General features: G+C 43.1%; 1 protein-coding gene and 1 non-coding gene across 3 annotated transcripts; both read right to left on the bottom strand.

The window, feature by feature from the left end:
* Positions 1-358: 358 nt before the first annotated feature.
* On the bottom strand, positions 359-23,737 carry clmnb (calmin b). Of its 2 annotated transcripts, XR_010894935.1 has the most exons (12): positions 23,648-23,737; positions 23,205-23,257; positions 18,415-18,476; positions 11,552-11,647; positions 11,365-11,448; positions 10,687-10,779; positions 10,357-10,577; positions 7,584-7,777; positions 6,992-7,074; positions 4,790-5,757; positions 1,455-1,779; positions 359-437 (listed from the first exon to the last, which is right to left on the bottom strand). XR_010894935.1 is itself a non-coding variant. In XM_067383436.1 (11 exons), the coding sequence occupies exons 1-11, from the start codon at positions 23,689-23,691 to the stop codon at positions 1,650-1,652; spliced, it is 2,028 nt and encodes a 675-aa protein (XP_067239537.1). In that variant the 5' UTR covers positions 23,692-23,737; the 3' UTR covers positions 1,054-1,649. The 2 variants fall into 2 exon arrangements, 1 of the variants encoding a protein (XP_067239537.1); XM_067383436.1 differs by lacking the exon at positions 359-437 and having other exon boundaries at positions 1,054-1,779.
* On the bottom strand, positions 23,328-23,572 carry LOC137019552 (small Cajal body-specific RNA 13). Its single transcript, XR_010895095.1, has one exon. It is a non-coding gene; the product is annotated as a small Cajal body-specific RNA 13 (non-coding RNA).

Below are 23,737 nucleotides of genomic sequence, written 5' to 3'. Positions count from 1 at the left end.
CCAGGAAAATGTGCTCTCCACTGAGGCCTCTGTGAAGTTGAGAAGCCCATTTGTCAAGCCTTATTAAGAGCCGGATCATTTGAGATCCGTGTCATCTTCACAAGGGCAAAGGACAGTCCAACTGAGGAGAAACAATGATTTTCCCTCTCCTTCCCCTACTATAAGCAGCAAACAAACCAAAGACAAGGTTATTGTAGGGCATCCATAGTAGCTTCCACACCGTTTAGCACGTGCATCTCTCAGGATTGTCCAATTCCCCTGGAGAAGTGAGGATTAGCATCTTTGCTACTAGCAAAATAATACTATACATAATCTCCTGATAACTCAATGCTGCACAATAACCACAGCTAGGGGTACACGTAACTGTCCAAACTCCTCTTTGGATCGTTTTCCAAGGGAAATGTTGAAAGATATTGACATTGATTAGCAGCCCTGACCTTGAAAGCAAACAAACACATTCTCAGAAGAGGTTGGCTTGCTGTAGCGAGGGCACAAATCTCACCCAGCCCACGCTTAGTCGTATATATTTGAACAGTTTAGCCTGTTTTATCTCCCCCAGATCTCCACACACACACACACACACACACACACACACACACACACACACACACACACACACACACACACACACACACACACACACACACACACACACACACACACACACACACACACACACACACACACACTTTGATTGCTGGGACAAACTGAAAGACACTTTATTGCTGCATGTAAACATTTGTTATAAATTGCAACATGTTTGCATCTGATAGTGTTAAACTGTTAAACTACTGTTCTAATGAGATTATTAGGTAGGCCTATCAATTATATTAAGCTTCAATAATGAGGCATTCAACTGTCAAAAAACTGTCAAATGAAATCAAACTTTTTTTTCATTTCCTGAGTACAAGGGGTGTCAAAATAAATATTCATATTATTTTATTATTTAATGCTTTTCAATATTGTACAACATTATACATGTCAGATTAAGGCTAGATTATTTGTTATAGTAATTAATGAAACAAAATAAATGAATAAAACAGTATCAGTGCATAGATTCAGGGAAATATTATTCATAAAAAAATCATCCATTTCAAATAACAATGAACCTTTTGCTCATGTCACATGCAAAGACAATTTTGTACATAGATATATTAAAGGTACAATAAGGGCAATATTTATAGAGTGCTGCAGTAATGAGCTGTAAAACCTGAAAACAAGTTATTTTCTTAACCCTATAGGATTATTATTAAGGGAACCAGGGTGTTACTAATTTCTGGTCTGGCCTACAAAATTTTGTCATCCCTGAATCACTCTTTTTCTAAAAGTAATGTAAAACTGAATTATGACTTTTTGGTGAAAGAAACCTTAACTAACAATAACTGTGAAAAAACAAACAAACAAACAAACAAAAGCATAAAATTGATATGACCTTTTTCAAAGTTTAAACATACCTTAAGACCTTTGGCATTCTCTCCTAATGTCATACTGAAAATCCACAGTCTACTGCAAGTCTGTAACTCTTCAACTGCAAATCCAGTATGTGATAAGTTTTAGCACTGATCCTGACAAAGAAACAGTGCCCTTACAAACAGTGAGAAGGAGATAAACTGAGTTTACTTTGTACAACTTTCCTTGTAATTATATTGCTAGGTTTTACTTAATAGACTTAAGATATCCAGGTGAGGATATATAAGGCAGCAGTAGGCGAGCATCCAGAGGAACAGAAGCACATGTAGCTCTTCCACCTCATAACTAGCTCGGTCACAACACCCGTTCCTAAAACACAGAAGGAAGAGGCAGTTATTGGTAATTTTCAAACCAAACCAGGCTCAATGGGGGAAAAAAATGTGCCTGTGGCAACATTTCTGCAGAATGATATCACGCTTATTATTATGCATGTTTCAAAGTGAAATATCCAGTTAAAACATGTTCAGTTTTATCCAAAACAGATCAATGTAAATATGGTGATGTAAAGGATAATGTTAACGTATAGGCAAATATATGATACACATTTGCTGAAGCAACAATGTAATTTTAGCATGATTTTAAAAATCTTTGAGCTCTTTCATCATGATTTCTGTTTCATTAGGGCGTTCTGAATCTAAAGTGCAAAGCTGTACCAGGTAAACTGCCAAGCAAGTTTACTTTGTTAGAAATTACATACATGGAGCTGGTTATGGGTTGCAAAAATCTGCCCCCTCAATCATAAAAGTTTTAAGTTCCTTAAAGGGGACCTATTATTTCCCTTTTTACAAGATGTAAAATATGTCTCTGATGTCCCCAGAGTGTGTATGTGAAGTTTTAGCTCAAAATACCCCATATATATTTTTTTATAGTGTTAAAATTGAAACTTTTTGAGGATGAGCATAAATGTGCCATTTTTGTGTGTGTCCCTTTAATTTCAAATGAGCTGTTGCTCCTGGCCTCCTTTCAAGAAGAGGGCAGAGCTTCAAAAGCTCATGATCCTGCATACCAGCAACAACAAAATAGGACAATCTCACACACTAAAAATCAAAATCGTCAGTAGGGATGTTCAGCCTTGTATGTTTCAGAATCAACCTTTGTGAAAAGGAGGCTGCCTCCTTGTCTTTTCTGACTTACTACAAAAAAACAGAACAATGTCTAGCTGCTGTGTGACAAGGTGTACAGCTAACAAAACTTAAAAAACCCAGAAATAAGTTTTTATAAGCTGTCGACCCCCAAAAACGAATGTTTAAAGGGATAGTTCACCCAAAAATGAAAATTTGATGTTTATCTGCTTACCCCCAGTGCATCCAAGATGTAGGTGACATTTTTTCTTCAGTCGATCACAAATGATGATTTTTAACTGCAACCGCTGCCCTCTGTCATTCAAATAATGGCGGTTGATGGGAATTTCATTTATAAGAGTGAATAAACCTTGCTTAGACAAATCCAAATGAAACCTTGCGGCTTGTGACGACACATTAATGTCCTAAGACACGAGACGATCGTTTTGTGAGAGAAACCAAAAAGTATTTATATCATTTTTTACCTCTAATACACCACTATGTCCAACTCCGTTCAGCATCGGTAAGTGATGTCTGATCGCGCTCTGACAATGGCAGTGATGTCTGACACTCATTGAAGTATATGCGCGAGACATCACTGCCGTTGACAGAGTGCGATCAGACATCACTAAAGGAGTCCTGAACGGAGTTGGACATAGTGGTGTATTAGAGGTAAAAAATTATATAAATACTGTTCGGTTTCTCGCACAAACCGATCGTTTCGTGTCTTAGGACATTAATGTGTCGTCACGAGCCGCAGGGTTTCATTTGGATTTGTCTAAGCAAGGTTTATTCACTCTTATGCTGTGTTCACACCAAACGCGAATAGAGCGTCTGGCGCAAATGATTTCAATGTTAAGTCAATGTACAGACGCGTTTACGCGCGTCTGGAGGTCTCGCTGGGCGAATGAGGCGTTTAGCGATTGGGCTAACTGGTAAGTTGTAAATACACATTTCACTTTTGAGTCACGTACACGTTTATCGACCCGCGGCCTTCCCGCGACGCTGACCCCTACGCCGCTGTTCTGCTCTCCAGAGTAAATACAAAGCAGTGGCTCTCTCGATGAACGCACGATCAACATCAGCCATCTTGCAAACAGACAACCGCCTAGCACTTGCCCCTCACATAAGAAGCGGATTTCGCCTCGGACGCTTGTTTTTTACGCTCTAGACGGGCGAATTCAAATGAACATTCAAAATGTTCAAGCGGCAAACTAGACACGGTAGACGCAAATTTTACGCTCTATTCGCGTTTGGTGTGAACACAGCATTATAGATGAAGTTCCCATCAACCGCCATTATTTGAATGACAGAGGGCAGCGGTTGCAGTTAAAAATCATCATTTGTAAACGACTGAAGAAAAAATGTCACCTACATCTTGGATGCACTGGGGGTAAGCAGATAAACATAAAATTTTCATTTTTGGGTGAACTATCCCTTTAAGGACATAAAAGTGGATACAGGCAGTGAGACAGAGAGCAACGCGTCATATTACTATAAGAAATGCATTGGAGGGGAATGTAATCGGCGACAGGTGAAATAATTCTTTGACATGGTAAAAAATAATAAATGGTTTGTTTTTGTTGGTTTGTTTAGCATATGTTGTCGCCGATTACGACCCCCTCCAGTGTATTTTCTTAAAGTAATTATGACCCTTTCCGCTCTGTCTCACTGCCTATATCCACTTTTATGTCCTTAAACATTCATTTTGTGGGATCGACAGCTTATAAAAACTTATTTCTGGGTTTTTTAGCTTGTTAGCTGTGCACCTTGTCACAGCAGCTTTTAGACATTGTTCTGTTTTTTGTAATAAGTCAGAAAAGACAAAGAGGCAGCCTCACGCAATACAAAGTCAATGGAGACGGTTGGATTATTTCCCCCCCCGGTGGGCGTGGTCTTCAGATTATGACGCGTGTCACTCTGTCTCTATGGCATCATCATAGGGGGAATCTAAATAAGCTCGTTTGAAGAGACTGCTTTTGATTTATGTGAATTTTAAAAACCATTATAGGTTGTTCTCACACACTGTGGACACAAATTGGTGTTCAAACACCAATAAAAGTGAATTTTGCATAATAGTTCCCCTTTAATTACTAAAATTAAAGTTGTTAGCATTTTCCTGCCACTAGTGTTCATTTCAGTTATAAACCACAGTGAATGTTTATATAGCTATGTTTTTGGAGTTTTGCAAAAATGTAGGTAGAGGCATGCATTTCTAACGAGCAGGTAATAAAATGTATGTAGAAAAAAATTCAAACCTCTGTGTATTTGAAACTGCAGGTTCTTCAGTTATTCTATCCAAAACACTCTGATATAAAAGGCTGTTTTGCTCATATTGGTCATTTTCCGATATACCATCCTTCACTGCACAAAGGAAAAGGTCCCCTCTAGTTTTTTCCTTATGAAGGCCATTTTCCACTTGCACATCGTCAGCATCATCACTGTGAGTCCGAGTAAATACATCTGAGTAAATACGCTCTTTCACGTTGAATGAACAGTCCAAGTCCAAACATTCATCACCAGATGATCTGGCAGTCTTTACTGTGTTGTCTATATCAGTTTGATTCATCGGCAGAGAGTCACAGTCCCTTTGGGACACATGGATGTCAATGACTTGACCCAGTGTGCTTTCGTCTGTACTTTTGCTGTCACCTGACATCAGTACATCTGTGGGTTTTAAATGACTCTGTGTATCACACAAATGACACAATGAGTTTCTTTCACTTCCTTGGGATTCAAGTGTACTGACAACATTTAAATCAAATGTATCCATAAAGTCGACATTTGACTCTATTCCAGCTTTATGGTCCAGCTCTAAGATATAGCTGTATGCGTCCTCCTCATCTGAATCCAGCATTGACATCGCATAAACAGCTCCCTTTGAAATCTCAGCTAAAGATTTGCAACATTGCCCCCCAGTGGAGTCCGAGAGGGATTGTCCATTTGACCAGCTGGAACTTTTCACGTTGAGGAAATGTTGGGGTAAAGCAGCTAAACCAACGGGGTTGTCTAAAGGACAGACGGGAAGTGACTCTGAGCTGAGTTCTTGATCTCCAGTAAGGTAGGTTTGTTGTTCTTTGCTGGTCTCAGAAGGGTTATGAAGGTGTCTCAAAGCTTCAGCGGAGGCATTAGATTGTAACACACAGCTAACTGAATCAATCCAAGGTCTGTCCCATCTTTCAATGGAGTTTGGTGTGCCTCTAGAGGAATCTGTTGATGCACTGTCCTGTGAATCCATGAATGCAATGGGATTAGCAATATATCTTTCTTTACTAGTACTGTTTATTTTATTGTTTTTTTGAGAATAAATATTAAAATAACTTGTTCCATGGTTGTACATTATAATTTTGTATGTATTTTCCACCTTAGTGTAAATGGAAAGGCAATTTCTACTTTATCACAGTAGCAACATATCTCATAACTTTATATTTCACTAGTGCCATTGTTTTTTTTTTTTTTCTTATAATTGTGACTGTATTTCTCTCATTTGTAACTTTACTTCTTACAAAATGGCTTTATATATTGACACTTTACATATAAATGCAACTTCATATCTTTATATCTCTTTTAAACTCTAAGATGAGCTTCCATATTTTAGTTCAGGGGTTCTCAACTCTGGCCCTTGAGGGCCACTTTCCTGCAGAGTTTAGCTACAACCCTAATCAATCAAACCCAAACAAGCTATTCAAGGTCTTTAGTATTACTAAAAACTTACAAGCAAGAGTGTTTGATCAAGGTTGGAGCTAAACTCTACAGGAAATTGGATCTTGAGGGCCAGAGTTGAGAACCCCTGCTTTAGTGCATGTCAACAATGATTGTTTTTTTTTTTTCCTTTTTTTCTTTTTTTTCTTGGTAATTCAAAGCCATGACTCAAGATCTTTTGCAACTAAATGACACAAACTTTAAAAACATTCAGAAAAGAAAATAATAATAATTTAAATCAACATCATTGGCAGGGAGAAGAAAAAAACAAAACAAAAAAAAACTATCTAGCCTCTGAAACGGATCCATTAATGTATTTTCAACATTTTGGAGTTGTATAATATATGAATACATTATAGTATGCATTATTTATATCACATGTGCTGTGACATTTAACATTGTTTGGCAAATTTACATTGGGCAAAATCCAGTAATTTCAATAGGTATTCACATGACTAAAAATAAAAAATAAAAGTATCTTAATAAATCTTAATAGCATGGCTCTTCCTCTTCAGCTTGCCACCTTTAATTTTGATACTCGTGGCAGCACCTTTACCATTGTTTGGCTAATTTTTGCAGGCAAAACCCAGTAATTAAAAAAAATAATCCACATGATTAACATGAGGGCGCAAGGGGTTCACAATCACATCGGATCAAGTTGATCAAGTAATAGCTGTTTGGTTTGAAATGCTGCTTTGTATGATTATTAATCTGCTTTACTATTCAATCATTCATATGGAAGATAAACATATCCTCACCTCACCATGGCCTGGACAACATTCAAGAAACTGGGCTACATAAGTGATGACAGACTGCTCATCTGGTGAATGCACTGCAACATCTAGAGCAAAACAAAAAAAAGAAAGAAAGAAAGAAAGAAAGAAAGAAAGAAAGAAAGAAAGAAAGAAAGAAAGAAAGAAAGAAAGAAAGAAAGACAGAAAGAAAGACAGAAAGAAAGAAAGAAAGAAAGAAAGAAAGAAAGAAAGAAAGAAAGAAAGAAAGAAAGAAAGTCAAATAACCAAACACACCTGCTTTGCGGTCCAGATTGCTTTGAAGATGTAAAACAAAAATTCAGCTTATTTGCTATCCAGTCACAAAACTAAAATGTAAACCCTACATTAATGGGGGCAAAGATGGCAATATCCAAAATCGTTGTCCTTGTGGGGACATTTTTATAATAAGAGATAGTAATACTTTTCATAATAATAGATGTTTTGTGAAAATGTAAAAATGCAGAATGTTTTCTGTGGTGGGTTTAAGGGTAGGGGATAGAATATATAGTTTGTACAATTTAAAGATCCCCAACATGGAAATCCAACGTGTGTGTTTGTGTGCGTGTGTGTGTGTTACCATCTGGATCCAGCAGTGGAGAAATCCCCAGCCACTCATATGCTGCTGTGAAGGCTGTCTCCATGTTTAGACGGGGCTCAGAGGACAAAGCTTTCCTCATGTCCACAAATTCAGGACAGAAGAATTTAACGAGAGCCAGAAAAGCCATTCCGCTCCTCCAGCTTTTACCAAAATCATGAATTTCTACCCCATATCTGAAGGAAAAGATTAAAATGGCATATTCTTGTAAGATTTATTGAATTATGTAAATTCCAATTAGATACAAAGATGCAATGTGTAAAATTTGGGAGGATCTATTGACAGAAATGCAATATAATGAACCGTTATGTTTTTATTACCTTAGAACAAGCCATTTCTATCTCATATACCGCGGATCCCCCCTCCATGTCAAGTTGCCATAATGTGCCAGCATGTTTCTACAGCAGCCCTAAACGCTCTACAGAGCATGTTTCGTCACTATGTTGTTCTTCTAAATCATTCATGTTTTTAGGGGCAGCTTAAAATGTTGAATGCGCACAAAGTCGTAGTAGTAGTAGTAGTAGTAGTAGTAGTAGTAATCGTCTGGTTTATTAGAAGCAGAGACCGTTTTTTGTTAGAAGTAAGAAGAAACCCCATTGCTTCACACAAGCTACTCTCTGCTCTCTCAGACTACAACATGTGGGCCAGATGGCCACCGTAGCTTCTCCGAAAGGGGGGGTGCGAGGGGTGTGCGCCGTTACCGCTAGATGCTGCAAAAATTTACACACTGCACCTTTAAAGGCATATATCACAAACAAACAAATAAATAAAACTCTACTAATTTTATTAGCTGCATATTGTTCTAAAGCTGTATCAGCTGTCTTTCTTCTGTAGAATTTCATGTTCTTTTCCATGCAAGTAAATTTAATGTGGACAAAATGGATGCAAAAGCACCATAAAAGTATCTTAAAAGTGGTCCGTACTCCATACTACGGAAGAGGATTAGGGCCAAGCAATAATAATAAAAAAAAAAACATCTCGAGATTAAAGTTGTTAAATTTCGATAAAACACTTGTTAAATTTCGAGAAAAATATCAAGATAAAATGTTGAGAATAAACTCATTAAATTACATGAACAAATTTGTTAAATTATGAGAAAAATGTCGTTAAATTTCGAGAGAAAAAAGTCTAGATAAAATGTTGAGAATAAACAGTTAATTATGAGAATAAAGTCATTAAATTACGAGAAAAAAGTCAAATTATGAGAACAAATTTGTATTTTTCTCGTAATTTAATGAGTTTATTCTCAACATTTTATCTTGACTTTTTTCTCAAAATTTAACGATTTTTTTTCTCGAAATTTAACAACTTTAATCTCGAGATGGTTTTATTTTTTTTTATTATTATTGCTTGGCCCTAATCCTCTTCCGTACCAAAAGCAGAGTCTTCTGATTTTGTTGTTGTTGTTTTTTTTTTTTTTTTTGATCAACAAGGTAAAATTAAAGGGATAGTTCACATTAAAACATTTTAATTATCCCATGACTGTCTTCTTTCAGACAAACAGAATTGGAGTTATATTAAAAAATATCCTGGCTCTCCCAAGCTTTATAATGGTAGTGAAGGGGGCATGAGATGTTGAGGCCCAAAAAAGTGCATCCATCCATCATAAAAGTAATCCATACAGCCCCAGGGGGTTAATAAAGGCCTTCTGAAGCAAAGCGATGTGTTTTTGTAAGAAAAATTTCTTAATTAAAACTTTATAAACTATAATAACTAGCATCCGGCAGATGACCATACTCATCAATTTACGGCGAAAGAGTAACGCCTGACACGATGTAGGATGTAGGAGTATTGTAAGCTTAGATGCCTCTCACGGTTCAACAAAATCAAGCTCCTCTTATCTTATTTCAAAATCCTCTACATTTCTCTTTTAAAATTCTCAATATTCTAGTTCTAATTTGGTGTTTTGTTTTGATCTATCCTCTGTGCTTCCGCATTCGTCATTACATCATTCGTCGGGTCAGGGGTTGCTCTTTGGGGTTGCTGGAAGCAGACTTTTTTGGGTTTCAAAATCTCACAACCCCTTCACAACCATTATAAATCTGGGAAGAGCGAGAATATTATTTAATCTAACTCTGATTCTATGCGCCTGAAAGAAGACAGTCATATACACCTAGGGTGGCTTGAGGGTGAGCAAATCATTGGTTAATTTTCATTTTTGGGTGAAATATCCCTTTAAAAAGTTTTACTGAACATTATAACATCCACATTGGTGTGTTGTCCATGAGAGAAGTAGTGATGCTTAATTTGAGAACAAATTGTTCTTTTGAATTATATGTTTTTAATTAATCATTTGAACTGCTTCACAAAATCACTCTAAATTATTTGTTTTTGAATCCAACTGATCTAATTCAAGTTCAACACACTCAACACACTCACTCATGATCCTCAGTTACAGCTCCATGGAGAAGGAGATTATACGTGAAAAGAGAAAGCTACCGCATGGCTTTAAAAGGAATATAGTGAACAAAAGTCTGATCAACCACTTTTATGATACTTTTGTTGTGCTTTTGCATCCTTTTGAAGCTTGAAAGTCTCATTCTCAATTTCAGTTTAATGGAAAAGCGCAAACAGTACATTCTTCAAACTGTCTCCTTTTGTGTTGCAAAGGAGAAAAGGTTTGAAACTACATGAGGGTGAGTAAATGATGACAAATATAAATTTGGGGGGGGGATACACCTTCAAATGAACAATTTAACAATTTGCATATTGAGAAACACACAATTGTCTTTATTGTGTAAGTTAATTCACTTACTTTGCTGTGCAGTTCTGCACCCAACTAAGCAGAGACTTTATGGCTGTACCGCGGTACTTGAGATTTTGAGATGACCTCTTGCCTTTAGAGGGTAGAGTGCCGAAAACGTCATCTCCAGATGATACTGGAGAACTACGACCTGAAGAATCACTGCCACAAGGTAATGACAGCAGACTGAAGGTAGAAGGGAACTTCTCCAGGCTTCCCGTGACCTGTTTAATCTTAGAAAGGTAAAATATTTTAGCCCACAATAACTCAGTAGATCAAACACTCACTCAAAAGAACAATGGAACTCTTTCATGAGCGTTACGCAATGTTAGTGTGCTTTACCTGATAGTATACAATGATGTTCCAGATTAGCCTGAGAACAACCGAAGGATTGCCATCAGCAATATCATTAGAATCAATATTTATAAGACTCACCTGTGTGGAAATAATATCAATTATTACATATGAATGTAAAGTTGCACATGACATATGGAAGGAAAAATAAATACTGATGGCTATGTTTTATTAATTAGTCCCCTCGTTCTAGTTAAATCATTGTCACTAATTCTTTCCCTTGTTTTATTTTATACAATATGGCCCAATTTAAAGGCATAGTTCACCCAAAAATCAATTACAGGGATAGTTCACCCATAATTTACCCACCCTCACATTGCTCCAAACCTGTATGAGTTTCTTGAAGAATGTTGGTAATCAAACAGTTGACAGTAGCCATTGATTTTCATAGTATTTTTGTTTTTCCTACTATGGAAGTCAATGGCTACCGTCAACTGTTTGGTTACCAACATTCTTCAAACAGAAGAAAGAAACTCATACAGGTTTGGAAAAATTTGAGGGTGAGTATATTATGACAAATCTTTAATTTTTGGGTGAACTAACCCTTTAACTAAAGTGAGGGAACGATACTTAATTTGTGGCCATGGTATCTTTTTTAACCCACCATGTATGTCATGTACAGGGCTTCACACTAAGACATGGACAACAAATTTAATCAAAACTTACATTTCTGTCCTCAAGGAAATTCAAGACCTTCGAAATATTGTTTAGTCTGAAGATGCGATGTGGAAATGGCCTGAATCTATCAAGCTAAAGCACATGAAAAACACTGTTTAGGAAAGCCATATTTATGTATGACAGATTTATAGTGATCAAACTTTGTATCTTTTCAGTAAAATATGTGATGACAAACCAAATTACAGCCTGACAGTTCCTCTAGAAGAGCCATGAGAACCTTTCCATCTTGAATATCAATGAATAAGTTATTAACCTGTAAAGGTGGTTCACACTACAACACAGAAAGACACTTAAATGAAATGTAGCACTTTGTAGATGACAATTAATGACTACTTTTAAATGAACAGCACAGTTTTTTTTTTTTTTAATTATTATTATTAATTAGCAATAACTAAAAAAATGCTGACATTTTATTTTACAAATCAACACCTTAAAGGGATAGTTCACCCAAAAACGTCTCGGTTACGTATGTAACCCTCGTTCCCTGAAGGAGGGAACGGAGACGTACGTCAGTAGTGACCGACGAATTGGGATATCGCTTAGAGAGCCCTATCATCTTCGTGTAAACTAAAACAAGCCAATGGAATTGGCGTGCGATATTTGCATAATGCGCACCGCCCCCGACAGGTGTATATAAATAGGAAGCAGATGCAATCGCACTCTGTTTTTCGCTGAGGAGACAACTGGTGTCCGCACTACAGCGAGGGTACAGAAACTGTGGCGACGGGACGTACGTCTCCGTTCCCTCCTTCAGGGAACGAGGGTTACATACGTAACCGAGACGTTCCCTTTCAGTCGGTCACGTTCGACGTACGTCAGTAGTGACCGACGAATTGGGATCCCAACTAAAGCGCCACAGTTACGAAACCCCTTCCAGTGCCCAGCGCAAGCTCAGCCGCCCATAGCACCGGCTGGCGGTGAAGGGGGCGAGCTTACACCGAGAGAGTCTACTGCTGTCTACCACTACCCACTAAGTAAACTAGACACACTGGGAAAGCGAACCCGAAGGGACGCTGCGGAGACCACTACCTACCCAATGGGGGAGGAGTTTACGTGGGAATACACATATGGACTGGCCCGGGGGCAGTACGCATATGGAGTCCCTGGGATGGCTCCACCTGGTTAGGGGGAGACTCATCTGACAGGTGACAGCAGAGCTGGCTCTGCTAAGGGAAAGACACGGACTCGGCCCGTAGGGAGTTTTAAACCGTGGAAAATACACATATGGGACCGCTCACGTAGAGGGGTCACGACATATGGGCCCCAGCCAACAGACAGCGTCAGCGACGGATGTAGGCCTGGCATCAGACACTCCGCAATGTCCGAGCCGAAGGGGGAGGTGGAGGAACTCGACAGGGTTCGCCAAGCGGGGAACGCGACTGGAGTGAAAGTATGCACGTATCCGGCCAGAGGCGGGAATGGCATTGCAAGCCGACACTTAGAGTGGGTACAACACGTCTACCGACTAGTGGATGCGAGTACACGCGAGGATACCGGCTCTACACGTAGGCTATAAAACCTAGCGAACGTGTTAGGTGTCGCCCAGCCCGCAGCTCTACAGATATCTGTCAGCGAGGCGCCATGAGCCAGCGCCCAGGAAGAGGCCACCCCTCTGGTGGAGTGGGCTCTCAACCCAAGCGGGCAAGGCACGCCCTGGGATTCGTACGCCAAGGCGATGGCATCCACTATCCAGTGGGCCATCCTCTGCTTGGAGACAGCCTTTCCCTTCTGCTGGCCTCCGTAACAGATGAAGAGCTGATCTGAGGTCCTAAAGCTTCGCGTTCTGTCCACGTAAACGCGCAGATCGCGGACGGGACAGAGCAAAGCTAGGGCTGGGTCTGCCTCCTCCGAGGGCAGCGCTTGCAGGTTCACTACCTGATCTCTGAAGGGAGTGGTAGGAACCTTGGGCACGTATCCAGGCCAGGGTCTCAGGATGACGTGAGAAGCACCGGGCCCGAATTCTAGGCACGTTTCGTCGACCGAAAATGCATGCAGATCCCCTACCCTCTTCAGGGAAGCCAATGCAACCAGAAGAACCGTCTTAAGAGACATTAGTTTCAGGTCGACTGATTGCAAGGTTCGAAGGGATGACCCCGGAGAGCTGTGAGAACCAGGGTCAAATCCCAAGAGGGTACGGAGGAAGGGGGAGGAGGATTCAGTCTCCTGGCCCCCTCAGGAATCTGACGATCAGATCGTGTTTCCCCAGGGACTTACTCTCAACTGCATGGTGATGTGCGGCAATGGCGGCAACATACACCTTGAGGGTGGAGGGAGACAGCCTTCGCTCCAACCCATCTTGCAGAAAGGAAAGCACGGATCCGACCGAACATGATCGGGGGTCCTCTCGGCGAGAGGCGCACCATTCGACGAACAGGTTCCACTTCAGCGCGTAGAGATTCCTAGTAGAAGGAGCTCTAGCGGAAGTGATGGTGTCTACGACCGCTTGCGGGAGATCACTCAGGAACCTCCGCATCCCGTCCAGGGACCACACGTGGAGGTTCCACAGATCGGGAGGCGGGTGCCACAGGGGTGCCCCGTCTCTGAGTCAGGGTGTCCTTCCTCAGAGGAATCGGCCAGGGAGGTGCTGTCACGAGGAGAATGAGGTCTGAGAATCAGGTCCGAGTGGGCCAGTACGGAGCCACTAACAGAACCTGCTCCCCGTCCTCCCTGACCTTGCACATGAATAGTGCGAGAAGGCTCACTGGGGGAAGCGCATGTTTGCGCAGACCCGGGGGCCAGCTGTGTGCCAGGGCATCCGTGCCGAGCGTGCCGCCGGTCAGGGAATAAAACCACTGGCGGAGGGCAGTTTCCGGGGAGGCAAGCAGGACTACCTGGGCCTCGCCGAACCGCTGCCAAATCAGCTGGACCGCCTGGGTGGAGCCGCCACTCGCCCGCAAGTAGATGCTGCCGTGACAGCTCGTCGGCTGCACGGTTGAGCACACCTGAGACACGAGTGGCCCGAAGGGACCTCAGATCCTTCTGACTCCACAACAAGAGATGGCGGGCGAGTTGCAACATGCGACGGAAGCGTAGACCACCTTGACGGTAGGTGTACGCAACGGCCGCAATGCTTAGTGAGCGGACTAGAACGTGCTTGCCTGACAACAGCTCCTTGAAGCGGGCCAGCGCAAGACGAACCGCTAGCAACTCGAGGCAATTGGTATGCCAATGCAGCTGAGGCCCCGTCCAAAGACCTGTCACTGCATGCCCGTTGTACGTGGCCCCCCATCCCGTGGCAGAGACATCTGTGGAGACCACAGCGTGCCTGGACACTCGTTCGAGGGGTACTCCGGCCCACAGATACGAAGGGTCCAACCACCGGATAAGGGTGCGACGGCAGCTCGGTGTCACGGGGACACGGAGCGTGCCGCACTGCCACGCCCATCTCGGGACCCGGCCGCGGAGCCAGTGTTGAAGCGGTCTCATATGAAGCAATCAGAGCGGCGTTACCGCGGCTGCAGATGCCATATGCCCCAGGAGCCTCTGAAAATCTTTCAGTGGAGCCGCTGTCCTGCACTTGAGCGAGCTCAGGCAGTTCAACACCGACTGGACGCGCACCTCGGTGAGACGCGCAGTCCGTGCGACCGAGTCTAGCTCGAGACCGAAACAAGAGATCCTCTACCCGGGGGCGAGTTTGCTCTTGTCCCAGTTGACCTGAAGACCCAACCGGTTGGGAGCTACAACCAAGTCGGGTAGGACTTTGTACTGACATGCTCGACCTCGAACGCAGACCGACCTAGGAAGGGTCTGCGTCGAGGCAGAATCGAGACATGAAAGTATGCGTCCTTCAGGTCTATTGCTGCAAACCAATCCTGGGGACGGTCCAGGATTGGCCGTAGCCCACCGCCCTTTTACGGTACAATGAAGTAGGGGCTGTAAAACCCCGACTTCATATCGGCTGGAGGGACCGGCTTGATTGTACCCTTCGCCAGGAGGACAGCAATCTCCACCAGGAGAACAGGAGCACTGTCCAACGACACCGGAGTGAAGTGGACAGCCCTGAAGACCGGGGGACGCCGGGCGAACTGAATCGCATAGCCGAGTCTGATAGTACGAATGAGCCAACTGGACAGGCTGGGGAGCGTGCTCCACGCTTCCAGACACTGAGCCAGCAGGACCAAAGGCACCACAGACGCACCGGGGTGGGGCAGCAAGGCAGAGAGGGGACCCGACCCGGACGGCTTGGGGGCGGCCCGGAGTGGGGTCAGACTCTGCGAGGCAGCAGTGTGCATGGGAGACCGCGCACGGGACGCGGTCTGCACCATCACACTGCCACCTGCTGGCGAATGGGAGGGGAGCTGTCAGCGGCGAGGCGGAGCCTGGCACACTGACAGACACCCCTTGTTGTGACCTGGAGTTTGAGGAAACTGCTCTTTTTGTGAAAAGGGGTACCGCTGGACTCCGGAGAGCCAGCGGCGGTAGACAGCCACACACACCTTCCGCCCGGCCCTCCTCCGGGGGTGGGAGAGATGGTGGAAAACTCTCCCGAAGAGCAAGATCCTTCCCCTCCAGGTTGCCCGTCTCAGTGCCGTGTTTTGCTCTTACGCTTACCACCGGGCTTAGCGGAGACGGGCTGGGCACCACGCTCGCGACCGGCACCCTGCTGTCTGGCTGGTGTAGGCTGCTGCTTTGCCGTCTTAGCAGGGGCGGAGGACGATGCAGGCGGGCGCCTCGGCGACGAGCGGGCTGAGGCTGAGCCACGGGCGGCTGGGTGGAGGCAGCAGCGGACCGCCGTGGCATAACGTGACTGATAGCCTCAGCCTGCTTCTGTGCAGCGGAGAACTGATGGGCGAAGCTTCTCCACCGCGTCGCCGAACAGGGCCGACCGGGGACACGGGGAATTTAGGAACCTCTGCTTGTCGGCATCCCGCATGTCCGCCAGGGTCAGCCAGAGATGGCGTTGCTGGACTACCAAGGTAGACATCGCATGACCAACAGCGCGTGCTGTCACCTTCGTCGCCGGGAGGGCGAGGTCGGTGGCAGCGCGCAGCTCCCCCAGCAGCTGTTGGTCAGGACCTTCCTGGGGCATTTCGACAGCGCTTTTGCCTGGTAGACCTGCAAAAGCGCCATCGCATGCAGGGCAGAGGCAGCCTGCCCACAGGAACTGTAAGCTTTCTCAGTCAGACCGGCTGAGAATTTACAGGCCCGGGACGGGAGTCGCGGCTCACCATGCCAGCCAGCGGCCGTTGGACACAGTTGCATCGCAACAGACCGCTCGACTGGCGGGATCCTCGCGTACCCCCTGGCTGCCCCGCCGTCCAGGGAGGTGAAGGTGGACGGGGGGCCAGGCCTCGAACGAACACTATACGGTGTCTGCCAAGACCTGGTCACCTCATCGTGCACCTCCGGGAAGAAAGGCATTGGGGCGGGACGCTGGGGCTGGCCAGCGCGACCCGCCCCCAAATACCAATCATCCAGCCGCGATGGGCCGGGACAGGGTGGAGGGTTCCACTCGAGCCCGACACACAAGGCGGCCCGGGAGAGCACAGCCGAGAGTTCGGGATCCGATTCGGGCAACGCTGCCGTCCCGGAGGGCGGCAGCGCGTCCGGATCTTCCTCCCCCAAACACTCAAACTCGCCTTCCGACGCAGCGATCGACATCTGATCCTCCGCCGGCGCACCAAAGGTAACGGCTGGACAGTCCGAAGAGGGCCCAGCGGAAACCAACGGCGGCAGGATGGGTTGCGGTGCTGATGAGGGGGCAGGGGCCCGCGGAGCGTTTCCGCTCGACGGGGGAGCCCTGACCGTTATCCTCAGGTCGCCCTCCCTATACAGCGCCGTACCGTCATTCCGGTTCCCGGGGCCGGAAAACGGTCGTACGCGGCATAGGAGAGGGGACTCCCCGCTTCCTGAGACTTCAGGAAGGAGAGCCTCGACCTCAGCCCCGCGATGGTCATGTTCCCGCAATGGGAACATGAACCATCCACAAACGCTGCTTCAGCGTGCTGAACGCCCAAACACGAGATGCAGCGATTGTGCCCATCAGCAGGGACCAGGGAACGACCGCACTAGTAACGCACAGACGATATGACAGCCTGTCAGGGTTCGTCTGTAAAGCTCTTTTAGAAGGGGAAGTCAACTCACTCGTGCTGAAGCACCCAGGGAGCGACGCGATGTGTCAGGTACACCACTCCCTGACACACCGAGGAACCGGCCCAAATCGCTGCCTCACACACACTCTTTTTTGTGTTGCTGTGAAAACAGCAGTTTAGAGCTTATAGCTCGGCTCCTCAGACACTCGCGACCTCGCTGCACGTGCCCTCTTCACCAGCACCAAAGCTCGCTGCAGATCCTCTTCTGAGGCAGTGTTTTAGTAAGAAAAACACACGAAGAAAGGAGTCTTCTAAATAGGACACCAGTGAATGGCTCCGAAGCGAAAGACAGAGTGCGATTGCATCTGCTTCCTATTTATATACACCTGTCGGGGGCGGTGCGCATTATGCAAATATCGCACGCCAATTCCATTGGCTTGTTTTAGTTTACACGAAGATGATAGGGCTCTCTAAGCGATATCCCAATTCGTCGGTCACTACTGACGTACGTCGAACGTGACCGACTGAAAGGGAACTGAAAATTCTGTCATCATTTACTACCCTCAAGTTGTTTCAAACCTGTTTCAATTTCTTTGTTCTGCTGTACACAAAGGAAGATATTTGGAATAATTGTAACTAAGAAGATCTCGCCCCCCATTGATTACCATAGTATTTTTTTTTCCTACTATGGTACTCATTGTGGGGTGGGAGAGATCTGCTTGGTTACAAACATTGTTCCAAATATATTCCTTTGTGTACAGCAATTCAGAAATTTATACAGGTTTGAAACAACTTGAGGGTGAGTAAATGATGACTACATTTTTATTTTTGAGTGAACTATCCCTTTAATACATAGTCAATACTTCTGTTGCAGTAATAGGTCTACTCATGGAAAATATCATGTAGATTAAACAAAGGTATAAATTTGAAAATCATATTGGATTGGCCTTTTGTTGCATGTCAAAAGCAGAATATGTTGATTGGCCTTTCAGTAGACAATTCTCACTCTCTTTAAATGCATGTTTATCCACTTGGTAAAAGTTCTCTCTTGGACTGCCTGCTTCTCATCTGTAAAGAAAGAAATCAAACTTAGGCTTTTTCACAAGAGTCAAAGAGCATGAGTACACAAAAACAAGGGTTTGGAGTCAACTTTTAAAGCACTGCAACCGACATGCTGTCATTTCAAAACATTGTAAATGGTTTAGAGCAGGTGGGAACAGGTATAAGCAGGTTCACTTTCAGTGAAATAAATGAGGAAGTTTGTCTACAAAAAGTTCACATTCCATTTTTTTTTTTTTTTTTTCCCCGATTGTTTTTGAGAATGTTGTTTGTTTCCATTTCCATTTTATCATGATATAATGAAGCAAACTTGAAGATTAAAACATGCTGAATATTGTGTCCACCCAAAATAGTTTAAAGAGGATACGTTATAAGAACTGTTCCTGTGAATTATGTATGCACACCGCTATTGGTTCTCCTACCTTGGGCTCTTTGTGCGCACTTCTTGTCTTTATCAACACGTCCACCTGTCTTACTCAATGTTGAGGACATCCTGAGCAGAACCGAGAAAATTTCTAAAAGTCACTAATATGCTCCATGCAGTGACGCTACAAAGGAACATTTAGGGAAGTCAAGGTGTCGGGTTTGAAAAGAGTGTTTATGAGCGTCAGCTCCTGCCAGTACATGCCCGTCTTCTCCATACACAGCTCCTGCAAACCCTTTACTGCCTCAAGCCAATATTTATTACTCATTCATAAACATAGTTTAGTTTTTATGTGTTGACATTTCACCTTTTCACTTTCAACAAATAAAACATGTGTATACTTGAATGGATGGTTTGTTCATAGTATAACTATGATTTGAGGGTTCAAGTTTTTGTTCTGTTTTGTAAAAGGAAATCTTAATCCTCATCATTAAAGGACATTTCACTGCTAAAAGTGTGTTTTCGTTGCCTTATAAATTACATTATAAGGATTTATAAAATAAGGATTTGGACACTTTTTCAAGCCCTTTCCTCGCTAACTTCCCTATGTGTACCAGTCATTGCTTAAACCCTTACAGTGGGTTTAAATGGAACACCCTAAAGCTCTTGGTCACTTGGAATCTGCTATGGAAACATACAAATATATCTCAGTATAACTCTTCTAAACTGCTTGATTGATCTACTGTAACTTACAGTTGTAAAATACTTTTCCCTCCATCATTTGAATAGTGTAAGGCAGGGGTGCCCAACCCTGTTCCTGGAGATCTACCTTCCTGCACAGTTCAGCTCCAGCCCTGCTTAACACACCTGTCTGTAATTATCAAGTGCTCCTGGAGATCTTAATTAGCTGATTCAGGTGTTATATCAGGGTTGGAGCTATACTTTGCAGGTAGAGTTGGGCAGGTGTAAGGTGTGTGAGTTGCTACTGTGACATCACAATCGTGTTGCATTGTGGTCTGTGGATCCGCAGAAGTGTGTTCCACTTCGTAAAGTGGACGAGGGAAATTTATATGGACAGACCCTCGATTTTGACCAAAGGAGAGAGTCTACTTCATATGTACACTTCAGGCAGCTCCATACCACAATGCAACACGATTGTGATATCTCTGCATATAGTGTTTAATTTACCCCACCACAAACAACTCTGATATGTAGTGGGCACTCGTGCAACGTAAGCAATGACGTATATCTGAGTCAACGACACTGAGGGAAGTTAGCAAGGAAAGGGCATAAAAAACGAACCACTCCACTTTTAGACATCCCTAAGCACTTGCCCTTGGGGGAATCCCCACTGCCATTTTGAAATGCGTTCCACTTTGAGAAGTGGATGAGGGAAGTTTATATGGACAGACCCTCGTCCCTTCAATTTTGACCAAGGGAGCGAGTCTACTCTGATGTACACTTCAAGCAGCTCTATATCCCACAATTCAACTTGATTGTGACATCACAGCAGATCATGCCAAAGAATATACACCAACAAAAAGCGACACTTTCTATGGCACCATCAGCTGCTTTGTTACGAAAAAAAATTAACAGTTTTAACAGTTTATTTTTCACTTTGTGTTTAAAGGCTCTCTACGCGATTCTGAGCGGAGTAACTTCCTGTTGACGTTCGAAGTGTTGTCAAACAAAACAGAGGCTAGCTAGACCCTCCCTCCTCCTCATCCTGGCCCTCCCCTCCGTGCTTCCTGAAACAGTAATGAACGCGCATTTAAAATGTAAGTAGCTTGCGTATTGACGCCGCTTGTCGGATATTGGCTGGAGCATGTTTATTATGTTAAGTGGTCCAGGCTGCATCAGTTTGTTTTTGTTGCCGTTTTCGGAGCTTGTGGCGACTACAGAGACCGCGTTTTTTACAGTGTGTTCAGGGGACAGGCAGCTAGCGGATAGAGAGGAGATGTTTGCTGTATGTGAAAAAAACTGTTTTGACCTAAAAACGCGTGACTTTGCTTAGAGCACCTTTAAGTCTTCCACTTTTAAGTCAGTTTGGGTTAAAATTCTTTGAAGTTCAAGTATTAGCATTATAACTGAATTGATACACTAAATTAATACCAAAATATGAAATTAAATTAAGGACATGCATCAGAAAAATTGGGAATGTTGGACAATAAATTAATTATAACAGCTGGATTTTGCAGTGTTGTATAATGTCTGTTAACCCTTTAACGCGTACGATCACACCGGTGTGATCAGTCTTGGCTGGCCCCAGGAGCGTACGATCACACCGGTGTGATTAGAACGTTCAGTGCATTACATGATCAACTGCCAAATTCAAATGTGCGTGCGCGCTTTAACTGACGCTAAACCAGAGACGGACGCGCGCAGCGCTTTTCATATCACATATATGCAGTGTTTTCAACCAAATAATGTTCATTTCAGGTTTCAGACATTTAAATGCACATGAGTACTAACAAAACAATATATTTAGAGTTTGTAAAATACACAATGATGTCTATAGAAGCGGAAATAACAACCCTTTCCATTATAACTTGACAACACGTTTAACGTTAATTCATATCAGATATACATTGTGAAAGTAACTGAAAAGCTTACTCTAATCTTTCCCAGTTCACCGGCACACTTACTTTCATGTATTTCGGGAGAAGTGGATAAATTCACGGGTTGTAAATCCAACAGATCCGATTCTCTGCGCGGTGCAAACTAACATGGCGGCGCCCATCGCTCATATGGCTCAACTAACGCGATCGTTATGAAGGTGTTTAAACAGCAAAACACATCCACTTGCACATATTTGGCAATCGGAATATTAGATATTTCATGGTATAGTTAACAAATTTGTGAATATTTTGAATAAAAAAGGAAAAATTAAATGAAAGCAGATCATCATTCATACAGTGCTGCGGTGTGTCACATAACAAGCAATGACGCGTCACCATGGAAACCATAAAGCGATACGTTCTAAATAACGGTCGCCTTAAAAAAACTCACGCTGGGGGGGTCAGACAGAATATTTGAAACTTACGTGCGGAAGGGTTTTAAAGCAAAAGTGTCCAAAAATGGGATTTATGCGATAATGGACACAGCAATGCATCAAATTAATTATGTTTTAGCGTGATCCATTAAAACGTACAATATAGCCTATTTCAATTAGTGGAGTAATTATTATAATAATATTACTATATTATCACTCCACTTGGTCTGAAATATATTGTTAGCTGCAAACATGATCTTAAATTTGTTAATTATTAATTTACTATTAATAAATGTGTTGCATAAAATGGAAATACTCAATAAAGTAGGCTAACTACCTCAGATGGATGAATGGTTGGATTCCACAACTGGTAAAATAAAACATATATAAGACAATACAACATTTACTGTAGGAGCCATACAATTTACTGATGACTTCATTTAAAAACTGTTCTATTGTGCTTCTGATTTGGCAGTGAAATTCGCCAATTTTGGGTGCATACGATGTGAAGGATTCAATGGTCCAGTTTGTATTTTTCACCCCATAATGGCGGCCGCGCTACCGGAGTCGTGTCGCCTCTTGGGTTCTATACTCTTTGATCATGCTTAACTGAAGTGTATGATTTAGGCCTATTAATTTTGAGAATTAATCACATAATAGTGTATATTACTGATGTTGAGATTTAATCACATACTTGTAGCTACCTTATGTTCAGAGTCAAAGTTTATACGATTGATATTTTTTCTCCAACAGCTCATATAATTTTAAACATTTTCTCTAACAACATATATGCATATAGAATGGTGCATTAAACAAATACATAAGTAAAAAGTGGTTTAAATAATAAATAATCCATAGTGAATTCCAAGTGATCAAGGTCTGTGTGTTCCATCTAAACCTTATGCACGAGCTCAGCCAGTAGTGGGCACTCATGCAACGTAAGCAATGACGACGCACATCCGAGTCCACGAGACAGAGGGAAGTTAGCAAGTGGAACGCAGCCCTAATCGCCCCCTATACCCTCATTCATTATTCCCTACATTGCCCCACTTGAGTGAGTGAACTCGGACACTCAGTGTGCCGGAAGGACTGCCACTTTTACATAGTTTGTGCTTGTAAATCATTTGAAACCCAGGGAAGCCAGACCTTAGACATAACCAAATGCACTCTTAATGCATGGATTAACAAACAAACGAGTTCCGAGTTTACCCAAGCTACAAACAATTTTGCTGAATGGCTAAATGTAAATACCTTATAAATATTTGATTGACATGCACGGTAGAGAAAAAAAAAAAATTCAAATCTCGGAATCTTTTTGCATACACATTTTATTGAACAAAAAATGAGGCATATGTCAACATATAGCGATTATAAAACAAACCTTTACACATTCCTGAGATTATCATGGTGAGCAAGAGTGGAATCCGGACGAACCTACAGATAAAGAAAACAATCTGAATTAGTCAATGTAGGTTTTCCCCTCCCCATTCACAACACAACATTTAATTGTGGCAATTCAAACGTGTCTGAAAGGCGCGCTCCTCCTGCCAGACAATATCTGATTGCCGCTGCATTACTCTGCCTGTTTATGGATTGGTAACGGTACATAACAAACCATTACCGCCGTGGAAACAGGACGAGATTTGTTAAAAGAATATCGCACGTAAAACTTCAAAGTCTGGAGAAGTCACGCCTTTTGCTCCTTCTGTTTGATCTATGCAGCCGCGTTGAGTCTCCAGCCACTGCAGACACAAGAGACAGGATCGCGAGACTGCACTGCTTTCAGGGGAAAACGGGTACAAAAGTGTCTTAACTCTTACTTACAAAACTATAAGAACACCCACGCGGTGTGTAACAATGCCGCACATTTCACCAAACCGAGTACGAACTACAGCAACATGCTCTTAACACAAC

Source organism: Chanodichthys erythropterus, chromosome 4 (assembly GCF_024489055.1).
Source record: "Chanodichthys erythropterus isolate Z2021 chromosome 4, ASM2448905v1, whole genome shotgun sequence".
NCBI classification, from domain to species: Eukaryota; Metazoa; Chordata; class Actinopteri; order Cypriniformes; family Xenocyprididae; genus Chanodichthys; species Chanodichthys erythropterus.
Note: the sequence above shows the minus strand (reverse complement) of the source record. Positions and strands in the feature narration are given on the sequence as shown.

Coding starts and splice junctions, on each gene's coding strand:
- clmnb (XM_067383436.1), bottom strand. CDS start 23,691: ATGTGCGGCATTGTTACACACCGCGTGGGTGTTCTTATAGTTTT. Junction 10,780..11,364: donor ATTTCCTTGAGGACAGAAAT/GTAAGTTTTGAT, acceptor ATTTCCACACAG/GTGAGTCTTATAAATATTGA. Junction 5,758..6,991: donor GTTGTCCAGGCCATGGTGAG/GTGAGGATATGT, acceptor ATGGATTCACAG/GACAGTGCATCAACAGATTC.